Here is a 24,895-nt window from a genome sequence, read left to right as displayed (position 1 = left end):
TTTGCCCGAAACGTCGATTTTACTGCTCCTCGGATGCTGCCTGAACTGCTGTGCTCTTCCAGCACTACTCCAGCATCTGGTTTCCAGCATCTGCAGTCATTGTTTTTACCTAGTCCATTGGCTTGCACAGTTGTTGCATTAGTGTCACATCTCATCGAAATAAGGCTTGAACTATTGACTTTTTGAGGCTGATGCATCTACTTACGCAGGAGATGAAGCAAGGTGCCCCAGTTTAAAAAAAAAGCCTTCATTAAACTTTCTATATGGGAAAAATCCCACCCTAAGTGTCCCTGGCAATTTCCAAACTTCAACATTGCAATGAATCATGAGCAGTGCCCAGAAGTAGAAGGACGCCAATCTCCACAAGATGCAACAGCATAAGTTTGGCTTATGTGAAGCATAGTACAAACAATTTCCTTGTAGGAATATCAAGAGAATGGGAGGTCAGTAACTTGGTCAAAATTGGGTCAAGGGAGGAGATGATGATTCCCCTCCATGATGTAACCATGGGGATAGATGAGAGGCAGAATCACAGACAGTTGAATGGACAGGGCTTTTCCTCAGTCGAAGAGTTAATCCTAACAAGACAGTACCAGGTAAACTTGAGGTTTCCACTCTAGCACCATGGCAAATGAGAACAAAAAGATTCAGCAGTTAGGAATTGGAAAATGCCACTGCAATTGAGCTGGGATTACAGTAAGGGAGCATTCCTTTGAGGGGCACAGGCTGACCAACGTTGTGCCAGTAAATGAGTGCTGAGGATACAAAACAAGATCGAGACCACAGGAATAAAAAGGTCTCTGTGAATAGCTGTTCGAACAGAGCCCAAAATAACAGGCAGAGAACTTTAAGTGGAGAGGTGAATAATTAATTAGGTTGTTGGAGAGCAAACGAAACAAAAGTGGAGAAATAAATGATGGCATTTCACTAAATACAAAACCTGAGGGAACATCAGGATGTGGCAAGGAAAATCTGAATAAGAATGATTTACAAGTGTAATAAATCAATGTCTGCCTGGCTGGAATAAACCAAATCCCAAAAATGAACTTATAAAAAGTGTATTATGAGCAACTAAAATTCAGATTACAAGATTAACAACCAAATCTTTACTGTTAATTGGCAAAGTTTGATCATGTTCATTTCATTACTTACCCCAATGTTATACAAGCTTCCCGTACAACTTGTGATCGTAGATCTTTTGCTGATAATTTAAATGCTCCATCTAAAAGTCGCAGATTTTGGAAGAAACATTCATATTCTGCCGCTCCACTTAGCATTAAAGACCTTATTTTTTTAAGCTGTCAACAAAAAAAGTTGTTTTTCTGTAAGTTATCAGTACATTAGAAAGAAGAAGCTAGCAGAAGAAAACTTGGAATGCATGAGGTTCACTTAACCCTTCGTTTTGATTAAGCTTTCCATGTGTACACAATTATTATTAACCATCCAGGACTCTCCTATCCAAAAGAATCTCAAAAAGAATCTTGTAACACAACTGGAAGCCAAATTTTAGGTAATTTATTAACACCCATCTATCCTCCATGCAAGCCCAGTTTCTCCCTTGACAGGGAATTAGAAGTGAAGGATGAAATGTTTTTAATCTCCCAGTTTGGTGTGGACAAATATGTCAATCGAATTGGCTGTTTATCTGTTTGGCGACATATCTGCTGTGGCATCCGAGAGATTCCCTCACCATGACATGGATTAGACTGCTGGTCAGGAAGACAGAAAACCATTGCACAGAGAATGATAGGTTTTGTGGTTAGCTTTCTTCAACGTCAGCATGAGAATGTCATTGCTTGACTACTGAGTGCAAAATTTAACCCAAGGTTTTCATTTGAAATGAAAGGTAAGTGCAAACAACAGCATGGAAAACGAAAATCTTCATTTTCATTTGTGTCAAAGTAAGAGCTGAATTTTTCCCTGATGGTATTTCATATTATTATGCACAATTGTCAAGACATACAGGAATTTTTTAGCAATCATTATTGAGTCAGAGACATACACAGCACGGAAACAGACCCTTCAGTCCACCTCTTCCCTACCGACCAGACATCCCAACCTAATCTCGTCCCATTGGCAGCATCAGGCCCATATCCCTCTAAACCCTTCCTATTCATATATCCATGCACATGGCCTTTAAATGTTGTAATTGTACCAGCCTTCATCACTTCGTCTGGCAGCTCATTCCATACACATATGAAAACATTATCTCTTAGGACCCTTTTAAATCTTTCCCCTCACCCTAAACCTATGCCCTCTAATTCTGGACTATCCTATCCAGAAGAAAATACCTTGTCCATCTACCCTATCCATGTCCCTCATTATTTTGTAAACCTCTATAAGGTCACCCCTTAGCCTTCAATGCTCTCGAGAAAATAGGCCCAGTCCATTCAGCCTTTCCTTATAGCTCAAACCCTCCAACCCTGGCAATATCCTTGTAAACCTTTTCTGAACCTTATCAAGTTACATAACATCCCTCCTACAGCAGGGAGATCAAAACTGCACACAGTATTCCAACAGTGGCCGAACCAATATCCTGTACAGGTGTAACATGACCTCCCAACTCCTATACGCAATGCACTGACCAATAAAGACAAGTATACCAAACGCCTTCTTCACTATTAGATTAGATTAGATTAGATTAGATTAGATTAGATTAGATTAGATTACTTACAGTGTGGAAACAGGCCCTTCGGCCCAACAAGTCCACACCGCCCCGCCGAAGCGCAACCCACACATACCCCTACATTTACCCCTTACCTAACACTACGGACAATTTAGCATGGCCAATTCACCTGACCTGCACATCTTTGGACTGTGGGAGGAAACCGGAGCACCCGGAGGAAACCCACGCAGACACGGGGAGGACGTACAAACTCCACACAGTCAGTCGCCTGAGGCGGGAATTGAACCCGGGTCTCTGGCGCTGTGAGGCAGCAGTGCGAACCACTGTGCCACCGTGCCGCCCTTCTGTCTATCTGCGACTCCACTTTCAAGCAGCTATGAACCTGCACTCCAAGGTCTCTTTGTTCAGCAACACTCCCCAGGACCTCACCTTTAAGTGTAAAAGTCCTTCCCTAACTTGATTTTCCAAAATGCAGCACCTCACATTTATCTAAATTGAACTCCGCAGCCCATTTGTCCATCTTATCAAGATCCTGTAGCACTCTGAGGTAACCTTCTTCACTGTCCACTCCACCTCCGTGGTGTCATCTGCAAACTTACTAACCATACCTCCTATCTTCACACTCAAATCACTTGTATAAATGATGAAAAGCAGTGGACCCAACACCAACCTTTGTGGCACACTGTCGCTCAGATGCCTCCAGTCTGAAAATCAACCCTCCACTACCACCCTCTGTCTTCTATCTTCAAGCTCGTTACGCATCCAAATGGCTAATTCTCCCTCTATTCTCTGTGATCTAACCTTGCTAACAAGGAATCTTGATGAATGCCTTACTGAAGTCCACATAGATCAGATCCACTGCTCTGCCATCAATCATCTTCAAAAAAACTCAATCAAGTTATTAAAAGCATTACTCAAGACCAATTTCACAGTAAAGATAACAGCCTTGAAAGATTAAAACAAACAACTGTTATTAAAATTGTTTTTTTTCAAACCCTGAATACATTCAATACCAAAGAGAACATCAGATTTGAAGGCTCAAAACACTTACAGCAGCTACTCGCTGTTCCCAATCATGCTTATCATCAGATAAAACTTCTCTAATTTTGTTGATGGATTCTTCAAGGTCTCGGTTGGAAAAAATCTATAAGTGAAGTAAATAGAGGTCAGCTTATCCCATCAAATTTTGGGCATTAACAGAAAAATACATGTTTATGATTACATTATATTTAATTAGCAATAAACAAAATGAAGCTACTTTGCAGCGAAAACATGTGACTGAATTATATTATTAAAATAATAAACAGTAATTTATTGCACTAGTGATCCAGAAACAATGTAGGTCAAAATTACGACTTCAACAGATGAATAAAGTATACATTTAAGTTCTAGATTTTGTTTATGCAAACAATTTCAATTTGCTGGTAAATCTGCTCATTTGAAAAGATTAATATTGTGCAAAAGATCATGTCAAGCAGACTACAGTCACAGCCTTCCGACACTTATAGCTCCACATAACTGAATAGTGACACTGTAAGACACTGACACTGTGATAACCCCTACAAGACGCAAGGGGGATATTCACTATTTAATCTTCCTGTGGAACTCACTATGTACAAGTTTCCTTGCTAACAACCACTGGCTTCTCCTGAACTCATCACCAGAGCACTTTCTAAAGCACACCCTCTCCAAAATGGGCTTTGCTTATAAATATTTAATTCACTTTATGGATGGTGGCGAGTAGATTTAAAAAAGGAAAAAATAAAAATGCATTTAAAAAGTCATAGTACTCCTGGTGGTGGGAAAGTTACTCAGTTGTGCCTACTAGCACTTCTGGGTATAGAGAAAAGAGAAAACTAATTTAAAAACAAAGCAGATCCTCTCCTGATTCTGGCAATTGGACCCCCTTTCTAGTTATTTGGAAAATCCTTTGCTGCATTTTTGGTTGCACTTCAGCCTGATCTTTGGGCATCTAGTGCACAGGTGTGTGGGCAAATCTTAGGACCTCCTCGTGGGGCTGCACCTAGACCCAGCCAGGATGGCTATAAACAGGTCCAGACAGTGGGTGGGGGTAATATCTCTTGACTGTCTGGCCGTATTCCGCAGTTATGTACATGCCTGGGTGTCACTGGAGAGGGAGCACTTTTTTTTAAATTCATTCACGGGATGTGGCCATCTCTGGTTAGGCCAGCATTTGTTCCCCATCGGGCACTTGACCAGACCAGGTAAGCTTGGCAGTTTCCTTCCCAAAAGGACATCAGTGTACCAGGTGGGTTTTTCTGATGATCGACAATCATGAGACTCTTCATTCCAGATTTCTTTTTGAATTCAAATTCTGCCATCTGCCATGGTGGTATTTGAACTTGGGTCTCTGGATTAATAGACCTGTGATAATACCACTAGGCCATCACCTCCCACAATACTCTCAATACTTTGAGAGAGATATAGATACCATGAGGAAAAGTGTGTTTTATTTCCCCCCTGTAACTCCATTTTGATTTAATCCCTTCATGCTTTCCCTACACCCTCAGCCCCATCACTTTTGATGGCTCACATTGCCCATAATGGATTTTGCCCATTAATATCTAATCAGCTACATGGGCGATTAGTGGTGGTGGTGGTGGTTAACAGTTTAAAAACCAAAAACTAAAGTCACAGCAATATGGTGGTAGGCAAGTCATTCAGTTGTGTGTGATAGAGTTCTGAATAGAAGGGAAAAAGAATAAAGCAGACCCTCATTGCTCTTGTGGCACAGTGGCAGTGACCCTATTATTTAAATCAGGAGTCCCAAGTTCAAGTTCCACTTGCTCCAGGGTGCGTCGCAACATCTCTGAACAGATCGATTTTTAAAATAAAAGGCAGACCCTTGATCATGGTATAGTAGTAATGTTCCTGCCTCTAGACCAAGAGGCCTGATTTTAAGTCCTACTTAAATTGATAGCAACTCTAAGATTTAATAACAAAACAAAATAATGAAGACCTTTGGTTTCTTTTTAATAAAGTAGACACAGCTCCTTACGGTACAGTGGTAGTGACCCGACCAGGAGACCTGGGTTAAAGTCCCATCTGCTCCATAAATGCGTCATAACATCTCTGTATAGGTTGATTACAAAATATCTGAAGTGTGAGCAGTAATATGCAGAAATATAAAGCAGACTCAGCTTCTTATGGTACAATTGTAGTGTCCATACTCCTGGACCAGGTGGTCTGAGTTCATGTCCCACATGCTCCAAAAGGTGTGTAATAACATGTCTGAAGAGGATGTCTTAAAAAAATAGCAGACCCAATAGATCTGCAGAAAAGATCCTTTGATCTAACTTGTCCACGCTGACCAGGCATCCCAATCTGACCAAGTGCCATTTGCTAGCATTTGGCCCACATCCCTCTAAACTCTTGCTATTCATATACATTTTGAATGTTGTAATTGTACCCTGTTTCCTTGTGTGCACCACGCTCTTCATTAAAAATCTACCCCACAGGTCCTTCTTAAATCTTTCCCAAGTCCTCTCATTTTGGATTTCCCGATCCTCGGAAAAGGACTTTGGCTATTCACCTATCCATGCCCCTCATGATTTTCTCAATCTCTATTAAGGTCACCCCTCATCCTCTGAGGCTCCGGGGGAAAAAAAGCCCCAGCTATTCAGCCTCTCCCTTTAGCTCAAACCCTCCAGTTCCTGCAACATCCTTGTAAATCTTTTCTGCACGCTCTCAAGTTCAACAACATGCTTCCTATAGGTCGGTGACCATAACTGTACACAGTATTCCAGAAGTGGCCTCACTAATGTTCCATACAGCCACAACATGACATCTCAACTCCAATACTCAATGCTCTGAGTTATGAAGGCAGGCGTGCCAAATGCTTTCTTCACTACCCTGCCTACCTGCAACTCCAATTTCAAGAAACTATGCACCTGCATCCCTACGTCACTTTGTTTGGCAACACTCTCAGGGCCTTAACCATTAACTGGATAAGCTTGGCTGGTTTGCCTTACCAAAAGGCAACACCTCACATTTATTTAAATTGCTATCAAAGGAACCTTGGCAAGGTGCTGCAGAGAACATTGCAGATGCTGCATACAACATAGCATGAGGAGCAAGTAAGTCATTTGACCCCTTTAGTCTGCTCTGTCATTTAATAATTTAGCTAATCTTAATATGGCTTCATCTATACATTATTGCCAACTTCAAGTAACCTCAAATTCCCTTGTTAATCAAGAATTATCCATCTCTGCTTTAAAATTATTCCATGACTGTGTTTCTATAACTAAACATATCCAGATAATTATTGTAAAAACCCATCTGGTTCACCAATGTCCCCCAGGAAAAGAAATCTGCCATCCAGCCTTGTCTGAGCCACATGTGACTCTGAAGTCAGAGCAATGTGGCTGACCTTATGCTGCCACTGGGTAATTTGTGATGGACAATAAATGCAGGTCCAGAGAGATAAACAAGTTATTTTAACAATTCCAATTATTAGTAAATTGTATCATCTTTGAACTGCTTCTAAAGCTTTTATTTCATTTCTTAAATAAGGAGATTAAAATTCTACACAGTACTTCAGATGTGGTCTCATCAATACAGCAAAACATTCCTACTTTCATATTTCATTCGCCTTTCACTTATCCACAATATTACCTTTGCCTTCTTAATCACTTGCTTTGGTAACATTACACACCAAGGTACCTTGAGGTTGTGGAATCTCTCTCCATTTAAATAATATGTTACACTGCTCCCACTGTGAACCAGTGGTGGAAGAGTGGAATGCTTAAGTTGGCAGATATAGTGCTGATTAAGCATTTTGCTTCTTACCCGAGAGACAATGTTAAGCCTCTTCAGTATTGGCAAAACTACACTAATCCGAGCAAATGGAAAGCACTCCATCACATTCCGGACTTGTAGTTTGCAAATGTAGACATACTTTGTAGAGTCAGGTGGTGTCACTTCCAGCTTCTGGCCAGCTCTTATGGCCACAGTATTTTTATAATCATGGTTTAGTGCATTTACGTTGTGAAGCTACATATAAAGTATAGGTAACAGAGAAGCCAAAGGTTTTCATATTTCAACTATGGAAGTTTCTAATTTTAAGGAAATCTGTATTAAATTGACTAAATGAATGGATTTTACTGTTACTTGCAGTAGTAACATAAAGATGTAATAAAAGCTGACTTTTCACAATGGTAGTTGAAGGTCACATGTAAAGTAAATTTCAACAAACTCAATAAATAGGAATAATCATAGTTTTTACTGCCATATGCTTTTAAATGCTTTACGTTGTTCCTTCACATCTAATTCTTAGGTTTAGAAGTACAGTACTGTACTTGCAACCAAATGCACATTACAAAATAATCCAAGACAACAGCAAACTTTCAAACTTGGCATGGATCTAAATTTTGAGATTTCTAGTTCTCAAATAAAAGCGACATGGGCTACTAAAGTTATCACCAGAATCAGATTACCTGCACTGTTGGAACTTCCTCAAACGCACGGATAAAATCATCTTCATCGACAGCACCCGCACCGTCTTTGACTATTGAGGAATGAGAAGTAAATAATAAAGAACAGTTGAATAAAGAATGCTTGGTTGATCTGTGAAGTTTGGGAAACAGTTTTTATTGTATAGGTACAGATAGAGTGGAACACATTCTCTCTGTTCAAAGTTTGTGAAAAGATTTGTAGCTCGGGTGCTCGTTGTTGTGGTTCTGTTCGCCGGGCTGGGAATTTGTGTTGCAGACGTTTCGTCCCCTGTCTAGGTGACATCCTCAGTGCTTGGGAGCATCCTATGAAGTGCTTCTGCGATTTTTCCTCCGACATTTGTACTACAGCAGAAACTAAAACACCTGATCAGCAGATCCAGACACTCTATACAATCAACATAGGAATTCTTGGACATCATCAGAAATATACACATAGATAAGGAAGAAACTATGCTCTCATTCAATGTAACGGCACTGTTCACCTCTATCGACAAAACCCTAGCCAGAGAAACAATAGCCAACCTGCTGGACATACAGAACAGACAACAGGACGTTGAACCTATCAACAAAGACGGCATACTCAAACTACTGGACCTGTGCCTCACAACACACTTCACATTCAACAACCAAATATATGAACAAATCAACGGCACACCCATGGGCTCACCCATCTCTGGACTCGTAGCAGAAGCGGGAATGCAAAGATTAGAACAAACAGTCTTACCGCAAATTCAACCCAAACTCTGGGTTAGATATGTGGATGACACCTTTGTAATCATTAAAAACACAGAAATAGAGAACACACACAGAAATAGAGATCATCAATGCCACACTCACAGGAATCCGATTCACTAGAAAGGAAGAAAAGGACAACCAACTCCCATTCCTAGACGTGATGGTACAGAGAACACCGAACGGAGAATTCACCACAAAGGTATACAGGAAAGCCACGCACACAAACCAAGTCCTGAACTACGAAAGCAACCACCCCAACAAAAGCAAAAGAAGTTGCATCAAGACACTATTCAAAAGGGCCACAACACACTGCAGTACACCAGAACTGCAAAAAGAGGAAGAAGAACAACTATACAATGTATTCGCCAAAAACGGATACCCGTGCTATTTCATCAACAGATGCCTAAGGGAAAGACAACGGAATGAGGACATGCCGCAACCCAAAGGACTAGCCACACTACCATACGTCAAGAGCATTTCCGAACTGACAGCCAGACTACTGCGACCACTAGGACTCATAACAGCACACAAACCAACAGCCACTCTCAGACAACAACTCACCAGAATGAAGGACCCAATACCCAGCATGAGCAAAACCAATGTAGTGTACAAAATTCCATGCAAGGACTCACAAAACACTACATAGGACAAACAGGAAGACAGCTAACGATCCGCATCCATGAACACCAACTAGCCACAAAACGACACGACCAGCTATCCTTAGTAGCCACACACGCAGATGACAAGCAACATGAATTCGACTGGGACAACACTACTATTATAGGACAAGCCAAACAGAGAACAGCCAGGGAATTCCTAGAGGCATGGCACTCATCCACAGATTCAATCAATAAGCACATCGACCTGGACTCAATATACCGGCCACTGCCATTGACAGCTGGAACTGACAAGCGGAAGCGGCAGATTCAGACTACTACAAATGCCAGAGGAAAGATCACGGAAGCGCTTCACAGGAGGCTCCCAAGCACTGAGGATGTCACCTGGACAGGGGACGAAACGTCTGCAACACAAATTCCCAGCTCGGCGAACAGAACCACAACATTCTCTCTGTTTCTGGAACCAAAATGCTCTGGTAAAATCCTTGCATCCCAATTCTATTAATATATCCAATACAGGCTTTCCATTTTCATTTCCATTTCCTATATGAGCAGAAAGATTGCTACTTTGGTCCAATTAGCAACCAATTTGGTTATCTGTGAAACTCATTTCACATCAAGACACTTATAACCAACAGAGAATTAAACCATACCTGGTCTGGATTGAAACCTAGAACTAAATGCTGCCGTATCCTTGGTATTGAGCCACCCATTCACCACAATTATGAATCTAAAATATGTCAGGCATTGCTCTGTTACAAACAGAAGGTACACTACGTATTAGCTGAGACCAGTAAGTTTACATGCCAATTGAAGTGATTTTACCAAAAAGAATGTTTTTACATCTTTAAACTTCTCCGTAACTGAGGATATGGTTAAACAATATGCCATCTAACAGATTTTTACCTCCCACTTTATTTATCTGCAGGGGGTTAAGAAAGATTATAGAAACTAATATTTACGAAACAAATCACCTCAATTTTGTATTTCTGTGGTTTAACAACTTAATTTCACAAAAAAAACCTGAAGTTGAATTGTTATGTTTCAGCCAATGTTACTATCAGACAAGTCAGATTCCAAAATGAAATCTCGCTTGATAATCATATATTATTTTAGTTTTAATTTAACTTGGTGGTTTTCCACTGCAACATAAAACCAAATCGGCAGCCTTGTGTTTAACTATAAAACATAAGTTTACTGCACAAAAGAAACAAAAATAAAATAAACCAAGCTATTCATCTATAATTATTTGAAAATTTTCAAAACAGGTGGCAAAATAATCCCATCTATTCCCCTACACCATCACATATACTTACTCAAAAACAACTACTGCTTTTCAGTTCTGGACCTATATGCAGTGAAGTCTTTTTCTTTGGTTCACACAACTAAGATCTTAGACCTTCTCAGCTTTGAATAACCAATACAAGTTTCTAGCTAAACACTACTAGTATGGAAGATTTCGCAAACAGCACTTTTCCACTGAGGTAATTTACTTTCTTAACTACACTGAACAATCTCCTTTTTCTCTGAGAAATAAAACTTGCATCTGACTTCAGAACCCCTTCAAATTAAACCTAAAGGTTTTTAAACTACATTAAAAAAACAACTTGCTCATCAGAGACTCTGCTATGCCAACAGTTTAATATTTTGTTGAATATAAACAAACTTCCATTAACACCCCAGGAGTTCCATACTAGTTTAAAAATTACAGCTTCTCAAAAACTGATCTAGTTAATTCTTAAAACCTTTCACCAAAAAAAACCCAACATTCAAATGCCACTAGTTTAAAATCCAAACTCATTTTAAGAAATGCTATACAAAAAAAACAAAATCACATGTTACATGGACTTGACTTAACACTAATAACAGAAGTAACAAAGGGGCATAAATTTACAGCATTCAAAATTATAAATAACAAATCCATGTTTATTTTATTTGTTCCATTTCATCAAACATTCAAAAAAAAATGATGGTGAGGGTGCTGTTTTACATATGGAGATTCCTATGTTGAAGGATTCTGGTGGCAGGAATTCAAATGTCGCAGTTTACTTCAACTGAATAGGCTAGGGAAGATAAGGGTCACAATTTTGAAGTGTGCATGATCAGAGCCAGGTTACATGTTACAAGATTGGTTCTTTCCCCCAAAGGTCAGTGGACACGTGGAACACAACTAATAATTCGTTCAGTGAAGGCCATTATATGGAATATCTTAAAGTGAGAGTTGGACCTATGTCTCGCTGAGACAGAGCTGATATAATATTTATCTTTTGTATACAGTATGACAACATTAATCAAGACCAGCATGGTTCTTCAAGTTAAGCTTCAATTGGTGGGTTTCATAGAAATCTTCTAGCCGCCTACTGCCCGACTATAATTGCCTGTGTTCTATTTAGTTTTACATTTACCTTTGAAGTGACAAGGGTTTTGAAGGTTGTAAAGATCAGACAGTCTTTTAACTCATTGCTCATCTTATTTAATGTGTGTCATTTAATCTTCTGGAAAATATTGTACCATGACTGGCAAAAATAAAATTACGTAATTTTAGATTATAGCATCTACTAAAATGCTAAAGTATCAGGTTTATTTTTCAAATGTCTCACTTTCACATTCTATGTATAATGGACAAACTGTAGGAATACAACAAATACCAACTGAGGAAATGTAGGTCACTCATTCTCTCAAGCCACTCTGCCATTCAGTAACATTTTTGTGCTTCAAATTCCACATTCCCATCTACCCCCAATAACCTTTGATTCCCTTGACAAACAAAGATATGTCTACCTCTGCCTTAAAAATAATTCAGTGACTATCTCTATTGCCTTTGGATCCAGAGAATTTCAGTCAGTGAAAAGCATTTCTGTCCTGAGAGGGTGACCGTTAATTGTTAAATAGTGCAGCCTATTTTTGGACTCACCCACAAGAGGAAACAACTTTTCTACATTCACCTTGAAAAGACAACTCAGGATCTTATTTCCTGTTCAATAAAGTCATACCTCATTCATTTAAACTCCAACGGAAACATGCCCATTATAATACTTTCTTTATTAGACAGCCCACTCATCCCACATATCAACCAACTAAACTTCCTCTGAAGCACCACTGATTCATTAGTTTTCTTCCTCAAATAAGACCACTGAAACAGGACACGGTATTAGACATGTGGTCTCATCAATGACCTCCCCAATAAGTAAATCTCTTCAAGGCAAGAAATAATTAATCAGGAAAATCTCAAGTTAGATCCAGTTAACTGATCCCTAAACAGCTGTACACTAACTTTACTTAAAGCATGGTACACCAAATCCTCATTATCTACAAGGAAAAGGGGCACACATTTATGCAGATATTAGAAAATGCAGCTTCTACTACCCTGTAACTCTCCTGTTTGCCACAAATGGTCATGCATCAGGCTGGATGAGTCTATGAGGGAATCGTAATATCCACACGGAGCCATGGATAGCATATCAGTAGATAAGTGAATGTAAAACTTTATTTTAAAATACACATTTCCAAATCTTAATGGAAAAAGCAGAAAGCTTAAAAGTTCGCCACTTCTGTTTTTATTCCAGTCAAGTATCTATGACATTTTGCTATTTGTTAAACACTTATTCAATGTGGTCAAAGCCAGACAAATTGGAAGCTCGGTGATCATTAAATTTACAGTGCATGATGCAGTTGACACAAAGATAGGTGAAGGGACAGGTGATGTTGAGGAAGAGGGAAGGCTGCAGAAAGACTTGAACAGGCTAGCAGAGTGGTAGATGGAATACAATATGGACAAGTGTGAGGTTATGCACTTTAGTAGGAAGATAGGTGCAGGTTATTTTCTAAATAGGAAAGGCTTCAGAAACCCTAAGCACAAAGGGACTTAGTAGACCCAGTTCAGGATTCTCTTACAGTTAAGATCAGGTTCAGTTGGCAAGGAAGGCAAATGCAATGTTAGCATTCATTTCAAGAAGGTTGGATACAAGAGCAGAGATATACTGCTGAGCTTGTATAAGGCTCGAATCAGACCCACATTTGAAATATTGTGAGCGGTTTTAGGTTCCACGTCTAAGGAAGGAAGTGTTGGTGTTGAAATGAGTCCAGAGGAGGTTTACAAGAGAGGAATCCTGGAGATGAAGGGCTTGATATAGGAGGTGGTGTTCAGGACTCTGACTCTACATCATTTGATGTAGTTTAGAAGGATAAGAAGGGGGATCTGATTGAACCTTAACAGGATGGAGAGGCCTGGATACAGTGGACATGGAGATGGTGTTTCCGCTAGTAGGAGAGACTAGGACAAGTGCACAGTCTCAGAATGAAGGCACTACCCACTGGAACTGAGAAGAAGCAGCATTTTTTCCAACCAGAGGGCAATTCATTTGTGGAACTAATTGCCGTAGATGGCTGTGGAGGTCAAGTCATTAAGTGAATTTAAAACACAAATAGATTCTTGACTTATAAAGGGATCAAGGGTTATGGGGAGAAGGTAAGAGAATAGGTATGAGAATCATTTCAATCATCATCAAATGGCACAGCAGATTCAATGAGCCAAATATCCAAATTCTACTCCTTTATATCTTATGCTCTTGAGGCTTTTAAACAGTTCAATTCACCCACTAATGTCAGGAAACTTAAAGAGCTCCTAAACCTCATCTATTCTCAACAAACATCCTGAATTTCTTAACATACACCAAACAACAGCATCTTATGATTATTGCTGAAAATATTTTGAAGTTCCTATGAGATTCACACAAGCAATTTGAACCCTGTCTAATCAGAAATGTCAATGCTGCATTGTAAATTCAAACATGATTTAAGAACTCAGTGTGAAAAATACTGAGTCATTGTCTGGCTGCGGCAGTGGCTCAGAAATGTTAACTGAAGTATGACTATGCAAACAAATGCTGGAGATATTTCACTTGCTGCAGTTAACAACATCTCTAACATTTGTTCATTCCAGTACTGTATGCAAAATGTTGGTTGGGTGATATATCATCCAGAGTACTTTAATTGGTGATTTAAGAAAGTTGAAACTTTATTGCTGGAACAGCACAGCAGGTCAGGCAGCATCCAGGGAACAGGAGATTCGACGTTTCGGGCACAGGCCCTTCTTCAGGAATCCAGTTGGGACTATATACGTAACAGGCACTTATATAGGTTTATAGGTATAATTAATCTGTAATCAAATATATGTATTTCTAGTTACTTACAGGAATGAAGCATTATAGATTACACATCACAAGCTCCACCTCCTAATAATATTTAGAAGTGAATAAAATGGAAGAGAGATGCTCAACAGGTACAAAGGGAGCAAAACAATGGAGATCCTACAGGAATACAGAAAATGCATGGGGGAACCTGAAAAAGCAATTAATAGAGCAAAGAAGGGATTGAGATAAAATTAGGGAGAATCCCAAGGTAGGTTACAGGTACAAAAGGGAGTGAGAATAACCAGGTTAAGCCAGAGAACATTGGTAGAGTGTTAAATGAATTCTTCACATGTGTCTTTTTTTTTGGGAGACGGAAGATGCAAGCACAGAATTCGATTAAATGACTTTGACATGCTTGAATAGATTGATACAAGCAGCAAGGAGGTATTGGAGATTTTGACAGACTTAAAAGTAGACAAATCCCCAGATCCAATGTTTTGTATCGCAGACTGCTGTGGAAGACAAGGGAGGATATTAAGGGCCCCAACCCAAATTTTTAAATCAACTCTGGTTACAGAGGAGGTACCAGAGGACAACTAATGAAGCACGAGATGGGTGGTAGAGAATCAGGAAACTGTAGACCAATGAGTATAACATTAGTGATAGGGAAACTATTAGAGAAAATAGAGAATGAGAAAATAAAGAATGAGAAAATTTATCTCCATCTATAAAGGCAAAGTTTGATCAGGAAGAGTCAGCAATGCCTTGTCAGAGCGAGGTCATTCCTAACAAATCAAATGGATTTTTTGGCAGAGGCAACGAAGTGTTGGGTGAGGGTGGGACAGTTAACATAGTTTATATGAATTTCAACAAGATATTTGACAAGGTCCTACATGGGAATCTGATAAAGAAGATAAAATCTCACTGTATCTAAAATTGGCTGAATGACAGAAGACAGAGGGTGGCAATAAAAGGATATTTGTAACTGGTGTGCAACTGTGTACCACAGATATCAACTCGTGATCCTTTATTAAAATTGTGCGCGTGCAATCTTTTGCAAGAGAAATAAGTAATTGGCTAGGTGGTTGACAGTGGGGTGGAAGCAGGACGGTGCAAACAGAGTGGTAAGGTGGGCAGATCGAATTTCACACTGATAAATGTGAGGTGCACTTTGGAAGAAGAACAAGACAAGGTAGTACTCAATGAATGGCAAGAAGTAAGAAGGCCAAAGGAACAGAGGGATCTCAGGGTACTTGTCTGGATTACTGAAGATGGTACAACAGGTCGATAGGGAATTTAAGAAGCCATAGAGGATGCTTGTCTTTCTTGTTGCTTAGAGGGGATTTGAGGAAAAGTTCTTTTTTAAACCCAGGGGGATGGTCTGGATGACTGAGATGGTAGTTGAGGCAGGAAACCTCACAATCTTTAAACAGTACTGGATGAGCACTTGAAGAGCCACAATATTCAAGGCTATGAGACTAATGGAGTACTGGTGAAGAGAAAACAGCTACCATTTCGGGTCCAGTGACTCTTCCTCAAAAGTGATGGTAGCTAGAAAGATGTCAGTTTATACATTTTCCCAGCTACCATCAGTTTTGAGGAAGGGTCATTGGACCCTAAACACTAACTCTGATTTCTATTCACAGATGCTGCCAGATCCGCTGAGTGTTTCCAGCAAATTTTGTTTTTGCTTCTGATTTACAGCAGCCATAGTTCTTTTGGTTTTTATGGGGTATTGATAGACTTTTGGCAGTATAAACTTGATGGGCCGAATGGCCCTTTCTGGACTGTATAATTCTATGACCCTTAATTTACTGATGGCAGAGATTTAAAAACAAGATCTGCATCCGAATTTGATCTCAGTGGTTCCCAATTTACAAACAATTGAATTATGAATGCTCATACAAGTACCTATGAGCACAATTCCATATATGGTGTTGTATGTTGAAGATCTGACATTTAAACATTGCCTGTGCTTACAAATGGCAGCTATCCATTGTCCTGCAGTGTGCTCAACTTGTGAACAGACGCCTATTTGCAACCTGGAGACTGCCTGAGTTAAAAATCTGACTATTATCAATGATAGGGGCTTTTAACTCTTGCACTTCTTCAGAATTCAAAGTATACAACTTTGAATTAAAACCTGGCCACTATTACAGCTTCCAGACTACAACATTTCAAAATATCATCCCTTTCCTAAAAGGCAGAAATGACAACATGACAAAGTGACAAAGTGTCAGCCACACCCAGAATTTCCACTCTCTTTTAAAAGGATATATCCCTTTTGGGAGTAGAGGGAGCAATAAATATAGCATATCAAGTTTCAAACAAATATAATCTGTGGAAAAAATATAAAATAACTTGCATGACTCTACTAATTCTGTGTAAAAGAAATCTGAAAGTTTAGATTTTATTCTACATTGATTTTTCACTGACACTACTGACTACAAGTTTAAGAATACCATCTGCAGAATTTTATTGCACATCTGGTTAATGAAAGAGATTAACAGGTAGTCGAATATCTTGAACAAATGCTTTCAAAACAGATTGCATGAAGAGTTACGGACCAATTAAAGGAATAGACTTTGTTGTGCTCTAATTTATTTTTATGCTTGAAGTGAAAACAGGGTAAACAATGTAAAAACACATAGCAATTTATACATCAGATGAATGTATATCAGATATTGTTACCTGTACCAGTCCTCAAGCCAACTGCAGATGATCCTGGTCTACGACTGTTACCAACCATACGCCGTGAACTGGGAGCTTTTGAAGACGTGGAGCTAGCAGAAGATGGCCTATTTCCATCCACCGAATCATCTTCATCAAAATTCTTATCTAGATTAAAGAATAAAAAAAGAGGAAAATGTCTTCAACAAACACTCCAAAGTATGCTTCAATATAAATAGAGCCATTCTCTACCCTTAGCTGCCAATCAGAGGTGCCACTTTCAACAGTACACATCACTGCTCTATTATCTGGTGACCCCCATTTCTTTTCAAAATGACATCAGAAACACCTCTGAAAAGACTGCAAATTTCTGATCTTTTGTCCATTACATGTTCTACTCTCTTTACATTACATTTAGTGCATTTTAGTTCACTCACTCCTATGCTAAAATGTACAACTATCTCTTACAAGCACAAATTTTTTTGCAGATTAGTCTTCTCATCATCCTGCCCTTTAGCAATCGCAATCACCTCCTCTCCTTCAACAAATTCTATTTGCAATCAATCCAGACAATGATCAATCATGCTCCCACGTGCTAGGAGCCTAAGCACACATTGTCCACTGAGCATTAAAACAAATACTCGTGATATGTTGGAGTGTATGTGTCAGAGTCTAAACGGAATATTCAAGATGACCCTAATGGTGGAAAGATATTGTAACTCTGTTTCAAAGTCTTTAATGACAAAGGCACTATCAAACAAAAACGGGAAGTAATAGGCAATCTCTATTGCTATTAAAACCCACAGAAAGAGTCTGCCTCAAGCATCTCACGGGAGGCGTTAGCAGGACGGCTCGAACAGCTGTCATCAATTTCCTTTGACAAATAAAATGTCAGCTTCATTATCTATTCCAGACTCTTCTGACCTCAATATTAAACAGCTGCATGGTCAAAGGCAATATTAGTGCTTATACTGGTACACTACATCAGATCATCTTTTTGGGAATCTGCGTGTGAATTAAAACGTAAGTACTGTTTCTTAACCCACATTTGACTAGTTAGCCTCTTCATGAACTGCAGTAGAGGTCTAAACATTAATATGGATAATGAACAATACACAAGATACCTTTTCAATCTGACTTCAAATATATTCTTAATATCATAAAAAAGACACTTGCCCAGAGCATTTACTTTATATAAGACACTTAAAAACAGTTATAATTTAAAAAACGATATGCTTCAATAATGCAGAAAGCAATGCTTCCCCCACTGTCAAGAAAAAACGCATCGCTAGTTTCCCAGCAACACATAGTTCAGAAACTAGGAAGAGGTTTGTGTGTTTAATAACAGTGAATCTATTTTTGAATAGGAGAGGATTGATTGTGTCCCTAAAATATGGGTTTAACACATTCTTTAATTATATCAACATAATGTTCATTACAAAGCCAAACAACTTGAAAAACTACATGCGCAGATGAAAGACAATTCTACCCACCAAATGTAGTCAGTCAAATCATTCAGAATCAACTTTCTACCTACCTGGTCTTAACAGAAAAATCATATCACGTATGAACTTAGCTGCAAGGTAATCAGGACCCATACAATGTAACAATAAAGCAGCAGTGGAGGTGATGTTGAAGACAGGAGGATATGATAGGAACCCAACCATGATTTTTATACTATTACAGCTACAGATTTTGTCATGAGTTATCGTCTATACAATTATTCACTTATTCAAACATCATATTTATGTCCTAAACAGTTTGGAATCAGTGTCCAAGTGGGGGCAAGTTTTAAAAAAATCCCAATCAGAAACAAATAACCATGGTCAGTGTTTGGATTTGACAGGTCCATCTGTGACATCACCAGTCGACTAAGAGAGAGATGGTAATTATCCAAGCTGACGTGTACAGGGTGACTTCATGGAAAACCAATGGGAAGGTTTCTGTAGTAATAGTCATACACTCAAGTTGATGAACAGGGGATGTGGAGGACAGAGAGCAGGAAGAAATAAGGAGTGAGTCAGGTTTTATTTCGGGTATTTACTTCTGATATTTTACCAATAGAATCACAGTAATAATCCATTAACTTAAAACGTTAAAAAGATAAGACATTTTTTTTCAAAAATAAAGCATATAAATTGCATATTAAAGAAAACACTAACTTTAAAAGTAAACCATTACTTCTACTATTTAAAATTGAACTTTTATTTTCATAATGTTATCATCTTAAGCTTCTGAACAGAAAAATTATAAGGGATTAAATGCTTGAGAAATAGAGTAGCTGCACAAAATTTGTTCTGCCTCCTGACAGAAAACTCCACAATTGCAACTAAACCAACTCGATAAGAATTTCCTTTTTGGCTATGCAATTCGCAATTCAGTTAATGAACCCATTTGACTTCTGATTAAAAATAAAAACATGAATTATAAAAATAAAAGCAACTGAAAGATTAAAAAGGAAATATTAAGCAAACAAAATATAAATACAGTAAAAATACGAACCAATTTTAAAACTTTTTCCATGGGGTGGGGTGGGTGTGGGAAGCGGGAAGAGGTATATGGTAACGTCATTGCATCTGTTTTTATCTACAAGACAAAGTTTTCGTTTAACACCTCAGCTATACCTCTAACTCCCAACTGGAAATCACCATATTGGACCTTACTCCTCCATTAATTAATCTTTACTTATAAACGCTTATTTAAAAAAAACTCGGAGATTCCCCTTTCCAATATTTTTCATTATCCCATTTTGTTTTTCAAACTTGCTTTTGCATTTCTGTTCTGAACATTCTGTATTCGGCATGGTTCTCAATCTTGTTTACTGCCCGATATTTAGCGTAAGCACAGCTTTTTCTTCTTTAACTTAATTTCTGTCTGCTTTGTCATCAGGGAGATCTGGATTTGTTTCCCCTCCCACTTATGAGGTAACAAACCTCAATGGGGTCTGAGCCATCTCCTCTTCAACAGTAACCTCCTGTTCAGCTATTATTTCTTTTTCCCACCAATCTTTGGTTCTAAACCTATATCATCCAGTTCGGTTTTTGATTCAATGAAGTCAGTTTTCCATCAGTTGATTACTCTCTCAGCACTGACTAATTTTATTTTGCACCATCACTCTAAACCTTACAATACAATTATCATTATCCCATAAATGTTTCCCCACTTATCACATGATCTACTTGATCCACTTCATCCTAAATCCTCTCTTGTAAATTGGAAAATCAACTGAGATCTAATAAAATTCCAATGATCTGATTACAAGTTAGACATAATATAGTTTTAAATTGATATGTCAGATTGAAATTGTTGTAAAGTCTATCACAAACTAAAAGGGACAAAATATCACAGCAATTACATTGGTGCTTGATTCTAAAATTTTCAAATATGTGCAAACTATAGGGGATAAAGATAGCTCTGCAATTAGCTTACAGACATACATTTATGAAACATCACTTTATAAGAAAGACATCCTGAAACAGATTGCACATTTCATAAGTCTCAAATAACAAACCGTAAATTTGAAATAGTAGTCAGATGATAATACATTCAAATTCAATTAAAATCCAAGTATTTTCTGCACGTTTTGAGATAAACTGTTCTTACTACCCAGTTCCATAGCAAATATAAAAAAATTGATGGATGGATCTGTCAGAGGCTAATCACCTTAGCCCCAGGGTATCATTTCAGGAGTTTCTCAGGGGAGGGTGCTTGATCCAAACAGCTTCAGCTGCATTCTCAACAACCTCCATTCGTCACTAAATCAGATACCAACCAGATATCCTAAATTAATCTAATCCCATTTGCCAGCATTTGGCCCATATCCCTCTAAATCCTGCCTATTCACTTACTCATCCAGATGCCTTTTAAATGTTGTAATTGTATCAGCCTCCACCACTTCCTCTGGCAGCTCAATCCACACACACACGCTCTGCATGAAAACGTTGCACTTGTGTCCCTTTTAAATCTTTCCCCTCTCACCTTAAACCAACATCCTTTAGCTTTGGACTCCCTTAAGCTTTGGACTCCCTTACCCTGAGAAAAAGACCTCGGCCATTCACCCTATTCCATGCCCCTCGTAATTTTATAAACTTCTAGAAGGTCACCCCTCAGCCTCTGATGCTCTAGGGAAAATAGCCCTGGCCTATTCAGCCTCCTCCCTATAGGTCATACCCTCTAACCCTAGCAACATCCATGTAAATCTTTTTTGCAACCTTTTCAGTTTAACAACATTGTTCCTACAGCAGGTGGACCAGAATTAAATACAGTATTCTGAAAGTTGTTGAAACATTCTCTGTAAGGAAGAAGGTATTTGGCCCAAATCAGATAGAAGGTTTAGGGCTTTGTTGTTTCAGAGTTGAAACTTTATTGCTGGAACAGCACAGCAGGTCAGGCAGCATCCAGGGAACAGGAGATTCGACGTTTTGGGCACAGGCCCTTCTTCAGGCCTGTGCCCGAAACGTCGAATCTCCTGTTCCCTGGATGCTGCCTGACCTGCTGTGCTGTTCCAGCAATAAAGTTTCAACTTTGATCTCCAGCATCTGCAGACCTCACTTTCTCCCCTTTGTTGTTTCAGACACAATTATATAAACTTAGATTAATAAGTTTCAGAAAGATATGCTCAAAAACAGTTCAGTTTTATATTTTAAAAGCATGCATGAGACAATGTGCATTAATTTGTATGGTTATTTTGAGTTTGAATTTGCTTTAATATCAACAATTATTGTAGAGTCATATATGGATTTTCTAAATAAAGGATACTGATTGGCTTAGGAGAAAGTGAGGACTGCAGATGCTGGAGATCAAAGTCGAAAAGAGTGGCGCTGGAAAAGCACAGTAAGTCAGGCAACATCCCGATTACAGGCTTATGCCTGAAAAGTCGATTCGCCTGCTCCTCGGATGCTGCCTGATTTGCTGTGTTTTTCCAGTGTCACACTTTGATACTGATAGACTTAGTTGATCATTGGAATGATAGTTAATCCCTAGAAGATAACATTGTATGTACTAACAGACACACTAATTGCTTTGCTGGTACCATCTCATGAATCTGAGGGTTAAACTTAAGAGAAACAAGCTCTAACATGCCGCATGTTAGGCTAGTTGAACGCATGATGTTGGAGGACATTAGGATGGATAGAGGATTGGCTAACTAATAAAAAGACAGAGTTTGGGATGTGGGGGCCATTTTCAAAAATGGAGTACCACAAGAATCAGTGCTGGGGCCACAGTTATTCACAATATATATTAATAGCTTGGATGAGGAAAGTGCATGTACCATAACCAACGGTTGGAGATGACATAAACATAGTGGGAAGGCAAACATTTATGATGACAGAGCAGATTCATCAGGCTGAGTGACCTACTTCAGCGCCTACAGCATCTGGTCTTAGTAAAGGATTGATTTCATAACATGATCAACCTGTGAAAAGAGTGATTCAGGGAACATTTGGAAGTAATTACACTCAAATAACCATCGCTTTAAAGAAACGAAATAGGAATTGAACATATACTCAAACCAAGACTGATTATGGATTATACGTGCCTGTGTAGGCATCACCCAGTCAATTATGAATCTATTCATGCAATGTCTGAATTAAATCAGCATTCAAAGAAATTTCTAATCATGCTATCTATTGTGGTTGGGAAGGAGTTAATAAAGGGCAATATTTTGGTAGTTGCAGGTGTGCAGAAAAGGAGGAGGAAACAGCACCCCAGCCAACTGAGGATTCGTGTTCCATTTTGGAGTGGCAATGTCCACTACTTGATTAAGTGCCATTTCTATTGTACTTGTTGTGATAATTTAATAAATTGGCAAACTTTGTCTAAACACACTTAAACCTAGAGTGGTCTCATATTTAGCATGCACGACAATTAAAGTTCAATTAGTTTGAGGAATACTAGAATGCCATTCTGAGAAAATTATAATTATTGCAGTAAACCTTCGTGCAACTTTGAGGTATGTAGAGAAGAGGTGTTGGAAATCCTGGAAAAGGTGAAAATAGATAAGTCCCCTGGGCCTGATGGCATTTATCCTAGGATTCTCTGGGAAGCAAGGGAGGAGATTGCAGAGCCATTGGCCTTGATTTTTATGTCCTCTTTGTCTACAGGAGTAGTGCCAGAAGACTGGAGGATAGCAAATGTGGTTCCCTTGTTCAAAAAGGGGAGTAGGGATAACCCTAGTAACTATAGGCCGGTGAGTCTCACTTCTGTTGTGGGCAAAGTCTTAGACAGAATTGTAAGGGATAGGATTTATGCACATCTGGATAGGAATAATGTGATCAAGGATAGTCAGCATGGTTTTGTGAAGGGCAGGTCGTGCCTCACAAACCTTATTGAATTCTTGGAAAAGGTGACGAAGGAGGTTGATGAGGGGAAAGCGGTAGATGTGGTATATATGGATTTTAGTAAGGCGTTTGATAAGGTTCCCCATGCTAGGCTACTGCAGAAAATACGGAGATATGGCATTGAGGGTGAGTTGGAGGTTTGGATTAGGAATTGGCTGGATGGAAGAAGACAGAGGGTAGTAGTTGATGGCAAAGTTTCTTCATGGAGTGCCGTCACTAGCGGTGTTCCGCAAGGATCTGTTTTGGGACCATTGCTGTTTGTCATTTTTATAAATGACCTGGAAGAGGGGTTAGAAGGTTGGGTGAGCAAGTTTGCGGATGATACGAAAGTCGGAGGAGTTGTTGACAGTGAGGAAGGATGTGGCAGGTTACAGCAGGATATAGAGAAGCTGCAGAGCTGGGCAGAAAGGTGGCAAATGGAATTCAATGTAGCTAAATGTGAGGTGATTCACTTTGGGAAGAATAACAAAAAGATGGGGTACTGGGCTAATGGTCGGATACTTGGTAGTGTGGATGAGCAGAGGGATCTTGGTGTCCATGTACACAGATCTCTGAAAGTTGCCACCCAGGTAAATAGTGCGGTGAGGAAGGTATATGGCGTACTGGCTTTTATTGGTAGAGGAATTGAGTTCCGGAGTCCTGAGGTCATGATGCAGTTGTATAAGACTCTGGTGCGGCCGCATCTGGAATATTGTGTGCAGTTTTGGTCGCCATACTATAGGAAGGATGTGGAGGCACTGGAACGGGTGCAGAGGAGGTTTACCAGGATGTTGCCTGGTATGGAAGGAAGATCGTATGAGGAAAGACTGAGACACTTGGGGCTGTTTTCATTAGAGAAAAGAAGGTTTAGGGGTGACTTGATTGAGATGTACAAGATGATTAGGGGGTTAGATAGGGTTGACAGTGTGAACCTTTTCCCGCGTATGGAGTCGGGTATTACAAGGGGGCATAGCTTTAAATTAAGGGGGGGTAGATATAGGACTGAAGTTAGGGGTAGGTTCTTCACTCAGCGAGTCGTAAGTTCATGGAATGCCCTGCCAGCAGCAGTGGTGGACTCTCCCTCTTTATGGGCATTTAAGCGGGCATTGGATAGGTATATGGAGGATAGTGGGTTAGTATAGGTTAGGTGGGCTTGGATCGACGCAACATCGAGGGCCAAAGGGCCTGTACTGCGCTGTATTCTTCTATGTTCTATGTTAACTTCAAATATTTTTTGCATAACATTGCTACACAAGCTGGTGGGTATCTTACAATAATGATTTACACGGGAAGACATTTGACTGCCAAATAAGCACTGCCA

The 24,895-nt window shown here is 39.3% G+C and overlaps 1 protein-coding gene across 1 annotated transcript in view; it reads right to left on the bottom strand.

Moving 5' to 3' along the window:
- clasp1a (cytoplasmic linker associated protein 1a) overlaps positions 1-24,895 on the bottom strand; it is a 240,737-nt gene that overhangs the window by 155,515 nt on the left and 60,327 nt on the right. The window contains exons 6-9 of the mRNA XM_087989318.1: positions 17,276-17,422; positions 8,083-8,153; positions 3,678-3,770; positions 1,153-1,298 (exon numbers count right to left, since the gene is read on the bottom strand). Coding sequence (XP_087845444.1) covers positions 1,153-1,298; positions 3,678-3,770; positions 8,083-8,153; positions 17,276-17,422 — 457 coding nt within the window. The remainder of the gene's footprint in view (positions 1-1,152; positions 1,299-3,677; positions 3,771-8,082; positions 8,154-17,275; positions 17,423-24,895) is intronic.

Source organism: Chiloscyllium plagiosum, unplaced genomic scaffold, assembly GCF_037043375.1.
Source record: "Chiloscyllium plagiosum isolate Xiang-an unplaced genomic scaffold, Cpla_swu_hap1 HiC_scaffold_7, whole genome shotgun sequence".
Classification (NCBI taxonomy): Eukaryota; Metazoa; Chordata; class Chondrichthyes; order Orectolobiformes; family Hemiscylliidae; genus Chiloscyllium; species Chiloscyllium plagiosum.
Note: the sequence above shows the minus strand (reverse complement) of the source record. Positions and strands in the feature narration are given on the sequence as shown.